At 40.9% G+C, this 16,257-nt stretch overlaps 1 protein-coding gene across 4 annotated transcripts; it reads left to right on the top strand.

The window, feature by feature from the left end:
- The first annotated feature begins 1,044 nt into the window (after positions 1-1,044).
- Positions 1,045-16,190, top strand: STX16 (syntaxin 16). Of its 4 annotated transcripts, none has more exons than XM_040608701.1 (9): positions 1,045-1,354; positions 3,869-3,880; positions 6,694-6,801; positions 8,023-8,163; positions 8,741-8,903; positions 9,834-9,925; positions 10,952-11,095; positions 11,863-11,943; positions 14,188-16,190. In XM_040608701.1, the coding sequence occupies exons 1-9, from the start codon at positions 1,220-1,222 to the stop codon at positions 14,290-14,292; spliced, it is 981 nt and encodes a 326-aa protein (XP_040464635.1). In that variant the 5' UTR covers positions 1,045-1,219; the 3' UTR covers positions 14,293-16,190. The 4 variants fall into 4 exon arrangements, with proteins under 4 accessions (XP_040464635.1, XP_040464636.1, XP_040464637.1 ...); XM_040608703.1 differs by having other exon boundaries at positions 1,046-1,300; XM_040608702.1 differs by lacking the exon at positions 3,869-3,880.
- The last annotated feature ends 67 nt before the right edge of the window (positions 16,191-16,257 follow it).

Genomic DNA, 16,257 nt, shown 5'->3' with positions numbered 1-16,257 from the left:
CCTTGCTAAATTCCAAGTTTCGGGTCTCTCCCGCTGAGACAGAAGGGCTGCTCCAGAAAACTCCCTACATGTCTCATAATAGCAAAAGGACAGGTTTTTTTCTCTTTCCGACTGTACGAGCGTGCCCAGGCGGTTAGATAAAACGAGGTAACATTTCCAGAAAATGTGGCTGTGATTACAGTCACTGACCCTACCACATGAGTCAATCCTGGTTGTTTGGGGTGGGATTTTTTGGGTGCTGGAGCTGGGGAGCCTCTTGCCCCAGCACGCCGGGGGTCCCTCGTCCCTAGGCCTGCAGGCACGGGGCACAGGGACCCCAGACCCACCTCACCCACCTCTGCCCATGCAGGCGGAATCCCAGCCGGCCTACGGAGCAGTGGGCAGAAATCATTCCGGCCCACCTTGTCCAAAAGCCTTTTCCAGCAAGTCAGACCTAATATTGTGGTTTTAAATGCCTTGGGGGTTTTTGAGGGAACACCTTGATTTTTCAGTGGTGGGAGATGGCAAAATAAAGCTGCGTGGGGTTTTTGTGGAAAACTGAAAATTGACTGGAAGCAAAGGGAACGGGGGAAGGTGAGGCAGCGTTCCAGAGGGAAAACAGACTTGGAAAAGGGGAGCCACCAAGCCAAATGGGTCACACCGCAGCGGTTTGCTGTGAACCAAACCGGTGCCTTTGGAGAAGCTTCACGGCAGCGGGAAGGAGCAAAGTCACTGACAACGCTGCGGTCACGGCAGGGCCCCCGCCTGGGCAAGCAGGGCCCCGGCCCAGCCGCCACCGAGGTGGCCCGCGGCCCGCCACCCGCCACAGCCACACCTCGCCCTCACGGGCAACCACCGTGAGGGCCTCACACGCCCCGCGCCCCCCTGCCACGGCCTGGGCTGGGCGCGGGGGCCGCCGCGGGCCCGGAACGTTGGTGCGCGGCCGGCGGGCCCGGGCGGGGCGGGGCGCGGGCGGGCCGGAAGGCGCGGGGCGATGCACAACGCGGAAGTGAGCCGGGCCGGGGCTGGGGCTGCCGTCGGATCCGGGGGGGATGGATGGGGCCGGCGGCCGGGGGGGGGCCGGCGCTGGGGGCCTCTGGCCGGGCCCTGTGAGCGGCCAGCCGGGCGTCGCCGGGGGCGGCCGCCGCCTCTGGCCGCGGGCCCGGGGCTGAGCTAGGGCCGAAGCCCCGGCAGCGAGGCGCTGAGCGGCCCCGGGCGGGGGGCCCCGGGGCGGTAGGCCATGGCCACCCGGCGTCTAACGGACGCGTTCTTGTTGTTGCGGAACAACGCGGTGCAGAGCCGGCAGCTGCTGGCCGAGCAAGTGAGTAGTTACGGCTCCTCCAGCCCTCTGAGTTCACGTAGCATGGCTGCTGCGGTGAGTCTCCTCCCTTCATCCTACTGTACCTTGCTGCGCCGAGGGCTGCCAGGCAGCCGTGCCCTGTGCCCCGCGCCCCCCCCCCCCCCCCGGCCCTCCAGGCCCCCCCGACTCCCCTCCCCCGCCCCGGGGGTCCCTTTCGTCGGGCTCCCCATCCCTCCCTCTGAGCCCTCCTCAAGCTTCCCCCTGTCTTCGGTACTACACCCCCTCCATCCCCCCTTAGTTGATTCCTTTTTCCTACTACTCCATGTAAAATGAATAGAAGAGATCTGTCTTTGTGCTGGTCATGTCTCTATTCGCTTCATGGATAATAAAATAGTTGTTCTAATAACTTCATGTTAGCATTGACATGAGGTTTTTCATCCATTGTGTTTTTTTGATGTGTCCTTTCCCCAAAGAAAAAAATTCAAGTTATTTCATAGAGCAGAACTCTTCTATTCACTCCAGTGTGGGCACCATAAAATACACTAGTGTAGATTATTCCCATTGCTTGAATTTTTCCATAATTCGCTCAGATGTTCATTGTCCTTTTTATATTTTTCCCCCCAAGTACAAATAATACTGAAAGTCATGAGAGGGAGGGGAGTCAGTAGATTCTAGTGTAAGCCCTTGTTACAGAAATTTCAAAAAGTCATTTGTTCAGAGGCAGTTCATGTGGCTTTTCCCAAGTTTTGAGCTAGTCAGACTGTGATGGACTGCTTGACAGCTCAGCTCTGCTGAGGTTTTTACACCTTCTGTTCAAACTTATTATTTATTTGTGATCGTAAATATCTGCTGGCAGTCTCGTCATTCTAAATTGCTTTGCATTAATGCATGTATGTTAGGAAAAGCAGTACTTCGTGCTGCAAATTATTTCAACTGATGAGTTGCTGTTGAATGGTCTTTGTTCGTTGTTAATGTTATTACACCTGTGTCTAACAAGCTACGTATTAAATTGATTTGCAGAATGGGAAATGTCACGAGTAATGTATTATACATGTTTAATTTGGCACTGCATTTATTTCTTGTTAACATGTTGTTTTGCCAATATCAATATCGCATCTTTAGGTCCTTGGGGTTTTTTAAGCATCACCTAGAAAATTTAGCTATAATTTAAACTCACATACAGGCTACTGAGCAGTGAAACAGCACTTTTACTCAACAGTGAGTGCAACAACACTTAGCACTTGCATAAAACATTTATTTACAGTGTGTGTTAACATTAATGGAAGCTATTCTCTATGATGCTCATTCAAATGTAATGAAGGCTAACCGTGATTGGAAATTGTTGCTCTTGTGCAGTGGATGAAGTTAGTCAGTGGCTCAGTCTTGATCCTGCTGGACAGTACAAAGTTCTGTAGTTACTTACCACAAGTGTACTATTTATCAAGAAGCGTAAAGGTGGTAGTGTGAGCTACTTGCCTCTCATGTTTCTCAGTTGCCTATCACTGTCAAGAGGTGCAGCTATATTTACCTTTTTTTCAGGGTGATATCTCCAGGGCAGAGCTGCTGCTTGCCAGCAGGGCAGTGTTGCAGGTTTTAGCTCATAGTACTTTGGCCCACTGTAGTTCAGGCTTCTCCTGAAGGAATCCTTTACTGTGAGAGCTCTCTGTCAAAAATTGGATTCTGCCCTGGAAGATGCATTCTCATGTGGACAGCCAACTGTTCCTCAAACTCAAATAATCCAAGTAGCATTCTTAACAGTATAGTCCTATTTCAAAAGCTTAGTATAGGGTAAGAGATCATTAATTGAAGCCTGCTGCTTTGTAAACCCACAAGTATTTTGTCCTTGTTTAAGATGGATATGCTTCGTTAATCTTTCAGTGAAACAGCCTATTGCTCACGCATACCCTCTACAGTACAAAGACTGATGAATAGAGAAGGTGGAGATACATTGTTTTTTGTATTTTTGCAGATGCGTATAGGTTTAATTTTACCTGAAACTAGAGCGTAATCAAAGTGTGCACATAATTGAGCATATACTACATTTGCTTTTGCTTTTTGTCTTTTGCTGTCTGTTTTATCCTGTGATAACTGGGGTGCTTGTCAATAAATGTCTTACAAAAGCTTGTATGTGCATCCTCCCATCATAATCAAACTGTCTAACTCACCAGTGGATGTTGAATACTGCAGTCAAATTGCCCTTGCTGTCACATTTCAATATATTCTATTGCAGTTTTTCTACCTGAAATTTTAGTAACTGGAAACTTCACTGTGCAGTTACCTTGGAAAGCAAATCAAGCTCTTAACTTGATCTCTTATGTTCTGTTTACCAAGCAACTGAAATATTTATTTAAAAAGTTTGTGCATCAAGGAAAATGCGGACTTAAAGTACAACATTGTGGTGTATATATTGAATAATTGTGTGTTAAAAGCCAATTTGTTTTGTTCTTGGTAAACCATCATGCTTAAAAAAAAAAATCCATATTTTTCTCAACTGACCATACCCTGTATCTGTCCTATGTCTCTTTTTTCCCTTTCATCTTTTGCTGTCTGTAACTGGATGGGGCTGATGGGATCCACAAATCACTTCAGGAGCTGGATGAGGTATTGTTTTTCATGTTTTATTCTGCCATGGTGCATCAAGCATACGTTGTTGGGCTAAAATGTTCCTTTCTTTATCCTGCTAGTTTATTGAATTTCTTTCTATAGGATGGAGTGTCTCCATGTGCAGTAGGACAAGGCTGCATAGAGAAGACAAGCATGTTGTGATACAATGTTATATTGTTGATACATGTATAAACTAGTCTGACTTACTGTATACGTATGGGATATAGTGACTTTGTAACAATGAAGCTATTAACTATTTTTTATGCTATGTGTAAACTGTACAAAACTTATTGGCCAGGAAATAAGGTCAGGGATTAAAAAAACAGGCTTTTGGGGAAGAGTTGCCCAGGAAGGAAGAGGGTTTGTTTTTTTAAGAGGGAAGGGGGTAAAGAACCACAAAGCTTTCCAGGCCTGATAAAGGAATATTAGAATTTTGGGAGGAACTAGGAAGTGAGGTTTTTGTATGAAACCTTTCCCTGAGAACAAACAGTGAAGTAATTGGGTGAGTTTCAAGTGGTATTATTGATGATCTCCAGCAATGGAAGATTATTTTATCTCTGAAGCTACAAAGCCTGGTTCAACTGGCAACAAGATCTATATTTGTCTTCCAATTCTAACCATTCCCCTGTCTTCCTCTCAGAGGAGGAAGGTGACTAGAAGTGTCTGTGGCCCCAGTGCTAAATGTTGCTCTGTGGCCCTGTGCACTGTTAGGTGTGTGCATCATACTCGGCCTTAATTTGGGAGGATCATAGGCATGCTTGTTAGAAGGAGCCTCTAGAGCTCATCTGGTTCAAGCTCCTGATCAAAACAGGACTATTGGTAATCTATATAGGATCATCCATCATTTGGTTAAAGTCTTAAAAAGCTCCAAGAACAGCAACACCACGCTTCACTGGGCGATCTCATCCAACACTGCACCATTGCAGAAAAAGTTTTCATCCGGCACCGTAGCACTAAGCCTATTTACATAAGTTTCTAAACCCTACCAAGAAAAACCTCTGATCTGTTTAAAGGTCAGTAGTACTAATACTGTCCTTAACAAAATAATTTTTATTGAGGGTGAACAGCACATTTTACTGGTAATGATATCAAAGCAGATAGATAAATCTGTACATGGTATTCAAGATCAGACCACGGCTTTTGATTTCTGCCAAACTGAGCTTTAAAAAATAAGAAAAAAACACCCCACATATTCTTTCACATTTGTCATATTTTAAACTTTCCTGAGGTTGAAGTTATGAAAAATAAGATTCTGATAGATTTAACACAGGTGTTTTGTGACTCTAAAAAATAGAATCATGGAATCATTTAGGTTGGAAAAGACCTTTAAAATCATCAGGTCCAACCATTAACCCAGCACTGCCAAGTCCACCACCTAAGCTATATCCCTAAGTACTGCATCTACATGGTTTTTTTCAACACCCCAAGGGATAGTGACTCCACCACCTTCTTGGGCAGCCTGGTCCAATGCTTGACAACCCTTTCAGTGATTTTTTTTTTCCCTAATATCCAGTCTGAACCTGCCCTGGTGTGACTTGAGGCTGTTTTCTTTTGTCCTGCTGCTTGTTAGCTGGGAGAAGAGACTGACCCCCACCTGCCTACAACCTCCTTTCAGGCAGTTATAGAGAGCAATAAGGTCCCCCCTGAGCCCCCTTCTCTCCAGGCTGAACCCCCACAGTGCCCTCAGCCGTTCCCCATCAGACTTACGCTCCAGACCCTTCCCCAGCTTCATTGTCCCTCTCTGGACATGGTCCAGCACCTCAATGTACTTTTATTAAGTCACATGAGGGTTTTTTTCTAACATCTTTTAATATTTCAACCCTACAAATTTGATTCTGTTCCCAAAAATAGTCTCAAAAAAATAAATCATGCCTTTCTGCAACTGCTGTATGTCAGTGTGCATCAGTCTCCAATAACATAAACTCCTGATTTGTTGCACCTGAGTTACTCATATTATGACTATTAATTGTGATAAAGGATTTCTTTTACTCCTTCCCCATCTCCAGCCCTCCTGTGGATCTGTGGAAAGCTGTGTATAAGCTGGCCAGCACGTTGTCTTATTTACTCTCTGGCAATCTCTGGAATTTTGTGGAGAATTATGTGCCCGTTTTCCTGCAAGTTTCTTTGCCTTAGACCATATAGCTGGAACAGCAAGCACATATCGTTGAGATATAGGGAAGTGTGGATTGCCCAGCCCCCAGCCTTGCTTATTTTTGTTTAGCACCTTTCTATTTCTGTTAAATAAAACCCGTAACTATTTTAGTTGCACATCAGTATGAGAAAGTGTTTGTTCTTCAGCTGCCTAGTAGGTGACTGGTGAAATACAACAGTGTTTGAGAAAAATCATGGGATACCTTTTTATTTCTTGGAGATATAATAAACATTTTTACTTGGAGATTTTCCCGAGTGAGATTTTCAAAGTTGCCTGGCGCAATATATACCGTGCTGCACCACTGATTAGGGATCCCTTGGCTGTGGCTAATATGAAATGTACCAACATGAGAATTACTTGAATTCTCACTGCAATACCATATTTTCTCCTTGAAAATTGCTAGGAATTCTACGGAGTATTCTAAGAATTCTAAGGTAACTTTCATCTTTTAGGTCCTGTAGGAAGTGGGAGGATGTAGCTCATTAGCATATAGGGGACAAACCAGGAGATGTGAAGCTTGATCATACCTGCATCATGTGCAAACACGTTTTTAAGGTTATTTTTTATGGGAAGGCATACAAGCATTTTTTCCTGATGCTCATGGATTTGGATCTAATCTGAGTAAAATTCATTTGTTGTCTCTTCTCATCTTCTGCAGCTTGCTGATGATCGTATGGCACTGGTATCGGGAATAAGTTTAGATCCCGAAGCAGCAATTGGAGTAACAAAACGTTTACCTCCCAAATGGGTTGATGGAGCAGATGAAGTAAGTGGCAAATCCAACACAGAGTTTGGTTTCTCATGTAGGGTTTTATTAGTGTTGTCAGTTACATTCTCAATGCTGTAAATTTTATGATAGAAGCCGTATTAGAAGAAAGATTAAAATGTGTTTTCTAAATTGACATCCTTGTTCAGAGGGAAATATCAGGCAAGCTGTGACTTACTATCTTGAAGGTTATATTGCAGGTGAAATAAAATGAGATTATCTAGGACCAGAAGTTCCAGGAGACTGGATTTGCATCATCAGTGGGAGCCCAATCTTAACAGTGCACTGGGACTGTTAGGATATAGACATGCTATAGCTGAGTGTTTAGACTTGAGACTGCAGGAAGGTCCCAAACATCTTAGCAAAGCAGAATTGTTCTCAGTTTGAAACTTGGAAGGAAGGGTACAAAAAAATTAGCACTTCCAAGTAGTGTTTTTGTTTGAACCCACTGAGGGGTTCAATTGAATAGACCCTAAAACGGTGGAGATAAGCAGTTTACTGTTTGAAGACAGAAAGTGTTAGTGTCTTCTAGCAGAAGAATTTTTCCTGCCTATGCAGTCCTGATGCTGTGCAAGTTATAGAAACATTTGGACAAGCGTGAGGAAATTATTCTGGAGTCATTAAATTATAAACTTTTTCCAGTATTTGAAGTATGAAACAATTCTTGACTTCCAGAAAATCCTTTTGAAACGTACTCTCAGAACACATTGTTGGTTCATCAGTTTGTGTGTACAGAACCCATTGTGCAAAAATGTGACCAGTCCCCTTTTTACTACAATAGTAATCAACCTTACAGATATATTTTAATGGCTTGTTTGAAGGCATCTCATTTTAACTTCTACTGTTAAGTCCAGGCTGTTCAATGTTAGACAGAGTTGAAGGTGTGACCTGAATATTCATCTATATTTTTGGAAGTTGGCTAAACCTTCTTACTATGATATTAATTATATAATGATAAAAATATTATTCCAACTTAGCGAAGCATATTTGAAAACAGCACTCTTGCCTAAGATTAACAAAATTATGTTTAAAAAGTAGCAGATTCAAAGTATATGAGAGTATTCAGTTACTTCTTAGTCAGCTTTTTATGTGTGTTGTTTTTGATCTTTGGTCTGCTTTATAGATTTCTTCCAATAATTATTTTTGTCTAGCATTTGTCAGAACTTTCTCCTCTGAAACATTAGTCACTTCCCTTCTTCATTGTTGGGTTTTCTGTTTCAGATTCAGTATGATATTGCCAGGGTTAAACAGAAGATGAAGGAATTAGCCAGTCTTCATGATAAACATCTAAACAGACCAACACTGGATGACAGCAGTGAAGAGGAGCGGGCAATAGAAATAACAACCCAAGAGATCACACAGGTACAAACTGCTTACAAACTGCTTTCAATTCTAAACCTACAGTTTGACATATCTGTAATGCATCGTAATGAGGCAGTGATTTCCTTTGAGTAAAGCATTTCTTTTGTAATCAGTGTTAGAGTGAACCAGAGGTCCTGGGCTTTATGCTTGGTACTGCACTCACTGTCTCACTGAACTTCTCACGAGTCACTCACTCAGTCTCCCTGGTCTTTTACTTACCTGCCTGCTTGCTTTTCTACTTGGAATAGGATTGGGAGACTTAATCAAACTACATTTACAGTTATCTCAGAGAAATACAGATACATGTGTTCTGAGGCGTCCGGTCCAAGTAGTTGCAATGAAGCAAATGTCTTTGATCAGAAGTAGTTGTGTTAGTCTGCTACCCTGTTAGCTTTAAGCTGTTTGTTCATTTGTGTTCTGTGTTTCCATACCTTTTTAAACAATTGCACTGGGCCATAAGAAATTGATTTTAAAAATCTAGAAATCAAAATATTAGTCTTCCCTCTGGAACTTTTGCAATGTGATAGCTAAAGTGCATGTTGCTGTGTGTTTTTTACTAATGGAATTGTTTTCTCAGTTATTTCACAGATGTCAGAGAGCAGTCCAGGTCTTGCAGAGCAGGTCACGTAGTTGTACAGAACAAGAAGCACGTGTTCTCAGGAATGTAGTGTCTTCCTTAGCACAGTCCCTTCAGGACCTATCCACCAACTTTAGGCATGCACAGTCTGACTATCTCAAACGTAAGCATAAGAGATACAGTAATACATGGGCACCTTCTGTGGAAACCACTAATTAAGGTGTGCTTATTTTCTTGGCTGGGAAAACTGAAGCACAGAAGGGTTAAGTGATGCACACAGGACTACCAGAAGTATATTAGAGTGGAGGTTAGAATTTGGGAGTTTCTGGTTCACAGCCCATGTTCAAACTGCTTGTCAAAATGCATCATTACTTCTCAAATTGTGGTCTGCAAAGCTACTTTTGTTACACTGGTGAAGCAGCCATTGGTCTTCAGACACAATACCTGCTGTTGATTGGGAGTCTGTGATAGAAAAAACTTCAAAAGGTGGTCTGTGATAAATTAAAATTCTGCATCCATAAACAGATCAGAAGTGGAATATCCTCTGTTTAAAACTGAAATTGTGTGTAATTCTATTTTCAGCTGAGTAAGCTTGTTTTATCTTGGAAGATCAAAAATTTGATCTTCAAATTTTATATTGGTAAATATATATTCTTATATACTGGTATAATATTTCTTCCTCCCATGGTATAAATGGCACAGGTGGAACTTAAGATTACAATTCAGACAAGGTATGTTCCTAAGAGACTTTGTTTGAAAATAGCCTAGAGTGATCACACTTTAAGGCTCGTAACTTACCTTATTTGTTTTAAATTCATGGAACATAATGACTTAAAGTCACTGATTTAATTGCAGTCTTGCAAGTCTGGTTGAATTTGTTATGCTTTATTAAATATTAATTTTAATTACTATTTAATTTAATATAATAATTAAATAGTAAGCCTGTGTGACAGTTAAAATTTAGATACTGCTATTTATGTTACATATAGGCTGTATTTTCTTTCTTGTGCTTTTTTACCTGGTACTTCAGACCTTACTCTTACTCTGATTTTAGTTTGTGTAAATATTATGCTCAAACATTTGTCTTTTACAGGCATGAAGAATAGAGAAGAAAGATCCAAACACTTCTTCGACACCTCAGTCCCACTGATGGATGACGGGGAGGATGATACACTTTATGATAGAGTAAGTTGAGATATTACTGCACAAATTCAATATGAAGAAACTTTATGTACCTTTAATTTTAATATGAAAATATCAAAATGGTATGCTGTCAGCCTCAGTGTTGCAGTGTGAGGGAACTCAGTTTGACTCCTGAGTTCTCCTTACGTGTCTGACAGGGGCTAGAAGATCTGTAAATACAGTGCTGCCCTTTGTCATACCACCTTTCTGGGCAGATGCAAGACTAAATGTTAGAAAGCTGTGTGATCCTGAGTTTGGATGGAAGGTGGCACTCTTTAAAGTGAAGGAGCCCTGCCCTGCCGGGAGCTGCCCCAGTGCGGGTCCCACGGGTCACGGCTCCTTTGGGCACCCCCTGCCCTGGCGTGGGGCCCTCCCCGGGCTGTGGGGGGGGATCTGCTCCCCCGTGGGCTCCGTGGGCTGGGGGCACAGCCTGCCCTGCCAGGGGCTTCACCACGGGCTGCCGGGGAACGGCTGCTCCGGTGCCTGGAGCCCCCCCGCCTCTGTCCTCGCTGACCTGGGGGCTGCAGGGCTGCTGCTCTCACATAGTCTCACTCCCCTCTCTCACTGGTACAGATTTTTTTTTCCTTCTTAAATATACTATCCCAGAAGCGCTACCACTGGTGCTGATGGGCTCAGCCGTGGCCAGCTCTCGGTCCAGCTGGGAGCCGGCTGGCACGGGCTCCACTGGGCATGGCACATTCTCACAGAAGCCACCCCTGTAGCCTTCCCACTACCAAAACCTCACCATGCAAGCCCACTACAAGGTCATATTTTTAAAAGTTGTTTGTGTGTTTGGTCAGGATGCAAGAGTCATGTTTTCTCTGCTCAAACTATAAATAGCTGTCCAAGTTATTTTAGTGACCCTGAAACTCAGTTTTTAAAATACAGTAATTTTTTTCTTAGATACTCGTCTACTAAGGAAATTCTAAAAGGATTGTTGTGTTATGAAATCTTACAATCCTTATAATTATTTCTAGTGTTTTCATGCTGTTAATGTTAGTTTAACATCTAAATATTTTATTTCAACAGGGTTTTACAGATGACCAGCTAGCATTGGTGGAGCAAAACACATTAATGGTGGAAGAGCGGGAACGAGAAATCCGTCAGATTGTACAGTCAATCTCCGATCTCAATGAAATATTTAGGGACCTGGGCGCAATGATAGTAGAACAGGTACATTGGCATAGAATCATAGACTGGTTTGAGTTGGAAAGGACCTTAAAGAACAGCTAGTTCCAACCCCCCTGCCCTGGGCAGGGCCGTCTTCCACTAGACCAGGGTGCTCCGAGCCACATCCAGCCTGGCCTTGGACACTTCCAGGGATGGGGCATCCACAACTTCTCTGGGCAACCTCTTCCAGTGTCTTGCCACCCTCATAGTGAAGAATTTCTTCCTTATCTACACACATCACAGTGTTAGCAAGAAATAGATTCCAAGTAGTGTTAAGGTTTCCACACTCTTCCTGTTGTAAGATCATGTTTTCGTGTGCTTCTTGCTTTTCCTAACTTACTTCTTAGGCTAAGGTTTGCCCTGCTTGAAATCTGCCAAAAGATGAGTTAATGAAAATTAATAAATAAATAAATAATAATCAACTGGTTATGAGTGTTAGACTAAAAAAAACCCAAAAACATAGAATGCCAAAGTTCTGTTGCTTATTTCCCCCTGAGATTCAGTTTAGGTTAAATGTGTCAGCCAAAAGCACCTGAACTGGAAGTAAGATGATTATTAAGGGATGTGATGTGAGATGGTGACACAGCTGCCAGTTGGGCATTGAGCAAGGACGCCATTCCCAACTAGTTCTTCTGCAGAAGTTCATAGTTTACATAGTTCATTAGCTTTTTGCTGTGAGCGTTGTTAATTACTCTGGTGCTCATAATAGTAATTGTTTTATGAAGTTCATTTAGGTTCAGTTTGGTGCTCATTCCCTCCATTTTATTTAGGGAACAGTTCTAGATAGAATTGACTACAATGTCGAACAGTCATGTATGAAAACTGAAGAGGGTCTAAAACAACTACATAAGGTAAGCTGACGGAATATTTAAGCTGCTTTGCATATCTAGTAATCTTCCATAATGTCATAGCCATTAAGTTATTGAGTCATATTTCATTTGGACATCATCTTTTTTAGAAATCATTGTTGTATAATATAAAATGTCAACTGCACTGTAGTAGGAACTTTCCATATAACTTCTGTTAATGTCATGCTCGATACCTAGTGTTAATTTCTTAAATAACTTTCTGGGCATCCAAGCAACGTGCTTTGATCTTTACATTGCTTACCTGGTGGGACCTCTCTGCAATTCCCTCTCTGTTTGGAGAGCCCATCACTTGTGAAATGGAACTGGTTATGGTGTACCTCACTGTAGATTTTAGTCGGTTGATATATTCTAGTTTGAAAACATTATCTCAGTAGTGTGAGCAGCAAGAATAATTTTTAATGTTTTCTCTGACCATCTGATGCTGGTTAGAAGTTAGGTCCAGCCTTATGCTTTTAATGTGAAGCTTTTACTGTAAACATCTGAGAAGTTTGAATTGGCAGCAGAACACAGTTTTGTGGTTGTTTTGTTTTGTTGGCTTTTTTGTTTGTTTTGATTTTAAGCTAAGTTCTGACTTAGCTCAGTTCAGTCCTTCCATTGCTGGAAATAAAGCAGAATGAGAGATTTATGCAAAAGCCTCTTAAGTAAAACATTCTGTTTTGGAAACATGGACATGTTGTTACTACACACTCAACTTCATGTTATGGTAGGCTTCTAATATATGAACAGCAAAAATTGCCATCTGAGGAAAAGCAAAATACATTGGTTATAGGTTTATTCTTGTTATACGTAAAAGTAAAACTGGAGATCACTAAAATAAGGCATTGACCATTGGTGAGCAAGGTTTAAAGCAATTGCAAGCAATTTGCACAAACCGAACTGGAAGTAAACGAATCTGTTGGAATCAGTGCTATTTCTAGTCTAGTGGTAGCTAATCAACTATCAGCAAACCCCTGTTTGGATTGCTGACTAGAGTATGGAATTTTGATGCAATATATACCTGCTTTCAGTACAGCACAGGGATTTTTTCACCTATCATGGAAGACATACCCACAGATCTGAATAGTAATATGAAACACAGATACCTTGCTGTTTCTAATACTGTTGGTAGCTTTATTCTGATTTAATACCTATAATGTCAATTTTATTTTCTGTTTTAATTGGCATAATTGTTACAAACTGCTGAGACAGCACTTCCACAGAAATTGGATTAATTCACTGCAGAAGTCTGGTGGTATGAATCACTAGTTACCAATTCCTGTTTCACACGAAATTGGAATCAGTTGTGGTACTTTGTCAGGCTTTGATACCTAAAGCCTAATTAAGTATCAGTGGTTGTATGTTATGTAGTTTCAGTTCAAAAAATCCTGCAGATCTCATAATAAAAAATTACTTTCTGGGGACTATAAAGGAGAAGAATTAATATATTTTTCCAATTAAATTGTGAAGGTTTATTCACTTAAAAATAATTAAATGCAAGTTTTGTTTTGTTTAGCTTCTATTAGCAGACTTTCATTTGGCTTTTGGAGAGTTTTCTCCACATTGCCTCCATTTAATTGCCCTGGAAAAAAGAGGAAAGGGATGAGAAAATGTAGTTGGAAGAAAGGAGCGAAGCAGAAAACTGAGAGCTAAATCAAAAAGAAAGCTTTCAGTTCTAACTGAAATTAAATGAAAATGCATAGTTGGATCAGGTACAACAAAAATGCCTATTAAAAAATGAAGTTTTGTTGTGAGTTTTAATGTCCTTCAAATGTAATACAGGAATCTTATATTGGAAAAATGAGTTAAAACACCTTACCTTTAGTGTTGAGAATTTCACGTACCCAGTTGCCTGATCTTGTTTCCATGGTCTTCATAGCTAACTGTTCTTCCAAATGAAGTATCAGTCTTCTGTGTAGCTCGTGTCCTGTGGAGGCACAGGGCCCTCTCAAGGACATCTCAAGAGAAGTCACAGTAAGGTTGCTTAATAGAGATGAGGGTGCTTTCTTCCTTATAAAATCTGCTCTTTAATACAGAGAAATGTGGCTTTAGTGTACACTCACCTTCACTGAAGTCTATGGTGCAGACCAGAGTTATTTTGTGGGAGTTGCTTGCAATATATACACTGTACGAAATGTCAAGTTACCAAAGAACTTCTCTGAGATACGTGTACTTAGACTAAACAAGAATCTGTATTTTGTAGCTTTGCAGAAATCTTAAGTATTAACTCTTTCTTTTTTGTGTCTATAGGCAGAGCAATATCAAAAGAAGAATCGGAAGATGCTTGTTATTTTAATTTTGTTTGTTATAGTAATTGTCCTCATTGTTGTTCTTATTGGTGTAAAGTCACACTAAGTTTCACTTCATTTTTTGTTTTTGGAGTATATGTGAACTTTTTCCCCAATGTGAATGGATGGACCTGCACTCCAGAAAGCTGCCTTTGAATGTATAAGCCCTCGTGGTGCCAAGTCTGTGCAATGTTTCTGTTGACTTCTTCAGAGTACAAATTTGGTGATATGTGGGGTGTTTGTAAGGATTATATGGAAAATGTCAGGAAATGTGATGCTCCCAACAAATAATTTGGTGCTTTATGCAGAGGTATTTGGAAACACAGTACTTAAAAAAATAATTACAAAATTTAAGTTTACCAGTGAGTACAGTAATTAGTGTGTTACTGTGGGCAAAAAAGTGTTTTCTTCATTATTCTTATGTCACAATTGTTACAGGCTTAAAATTTAAACCATGTTACTGAGTTATGGGACTAGATAACAAAAATTTATCTAGGTGGAAAATATGTTGAGGCATAAAAATGTTTGACTTCATCTCCTTTCTTCCAGACTCAAAACCTCCAAATAACTGGACAGACAGCTAAAAAAGAAAGCTTTTAGCAACCAGAACATAATCCAACCCCTGTGATCTTAATTTAGATACTGGACCATTACTAAGAATCAGAGTAGTACTTGATCTTGTAAATAACAAGATTTAATCACTGGCATAATTTAACACAGTTAATTAAAAAATTTTCTGAGCTTGAGTAATCATGGGAATGTTTTTCCTCACCAGAATGATCATACATATTTTTTCATGTACATTTTTTTTTAAGTACAGACATTACATTAAAGCAGTGGTGAAGTTAAACCTAAAAAGTTAAATCGAAAGCCAAAAAGAGAATCTCTATCTGACCTGCTGTAGTGGGTCTCAGATGTTTCAAACATAAGTTGTATAAGCTGTTTATTTTACAGTGTGCCTGTCCATATGTGTTATGTTTTCTATATAAGAAGTGACTTCACTACAGTGTATATTACATCCATTTTCCCTGACAGAAGGTTATTTCTTTCAAATGTCTGCCTGGAAGAGGATGTGTTTATACTCTTACTGACCATGAGAGATGTCATGCAACTGACATGTTACTAGGCCTTCAGTAGAGAATTTGGGTTTGTTTTTTTCCCCACTACTTTTTTCAGTGGAAAACTTTGCTGTAGGCCATAAAAGAGAAATAAGGGCAACATCTGAGTAATAGAATACTCCTGATTTAATTCAGGCCTGAAGTGGTGTGCAGTTCTAGAGGCCTTGTCTTAGTATTTTTAATACGGCTTTTCTGTATGGTTCTTTTTCCCCAAAGAACTGTAACTTCCTTCATTTTCTGACTGATAGATACCAGTTCTCCCCATAAACCTGCAGAGATGCTCTGCTCAAAGCCCCCAAAGTGCAGTTCCATACTACTATGATAATAATGTTGCATACGTTGCCTGCCCTGAGTTCATCTTTACTATGTACTAAGGAGGACATAAGATGTGGCTTTAAACCAACTTGGTGCAGGAACGGACCTGAAAGCAAAGACTACAAAGATGTGAAAGCCTTGGCTTTTTGTGTGGCTTATTGCAAATAGCTTTGTACCACTTTTGTTACCTCTAGACAAAGGGAATGTTGAACTTCCAAAACTGCCAATTCAAACCCGTGATTAAATTCATCAAGTAAGTTGGTAAAAGAATGAATGATGCTTCTAGTTGGGTGTGCAGCTCCCCTGTTCTGGTAATAGATCTTTTCAATGATCGTGAGTAAAACTACTGTCTCCTTAGTGTGCTGTCTACATCGGTTGGTGTGAAGCAGCATATTGCTATAATTTAATATACTGTATTTGCAACTTTCTCGCTAACATGAGATCGTGTTATTTATTTCTGTCTTGACTGGTGCTTTTGACATTTTATCATGGCTAATGAATTCAAAGAAGTAATAAAACACTTCCAACCTAATTGGGCAATTATTCATTTTTTAAAAAGTATAAACTGAAACATACTTGCGTGATGGTAATGCATCTCT

The sequence above is a fragment of the Falco naumanni genome, chromosome 10 (assembly GCF_017639655.2).
Source record: "Falco naumanni isolate bFalNau1 chromosome 10, bFalNau1.pat, whole genome shotgun sequence".
In the NCBI taxonomy this organism is placed as follows: domain Eukaryota; kingdom Metazoa; phylum Chordata; class Aves; order Falconiformes; family Falconidae; genus Falco; species Falco naumanni.
The sequence above is the reverse complement of the archived record's forward strand: the minus strand, read 5'-3'. Positions and strand labels throughout refer to the sequence as shown.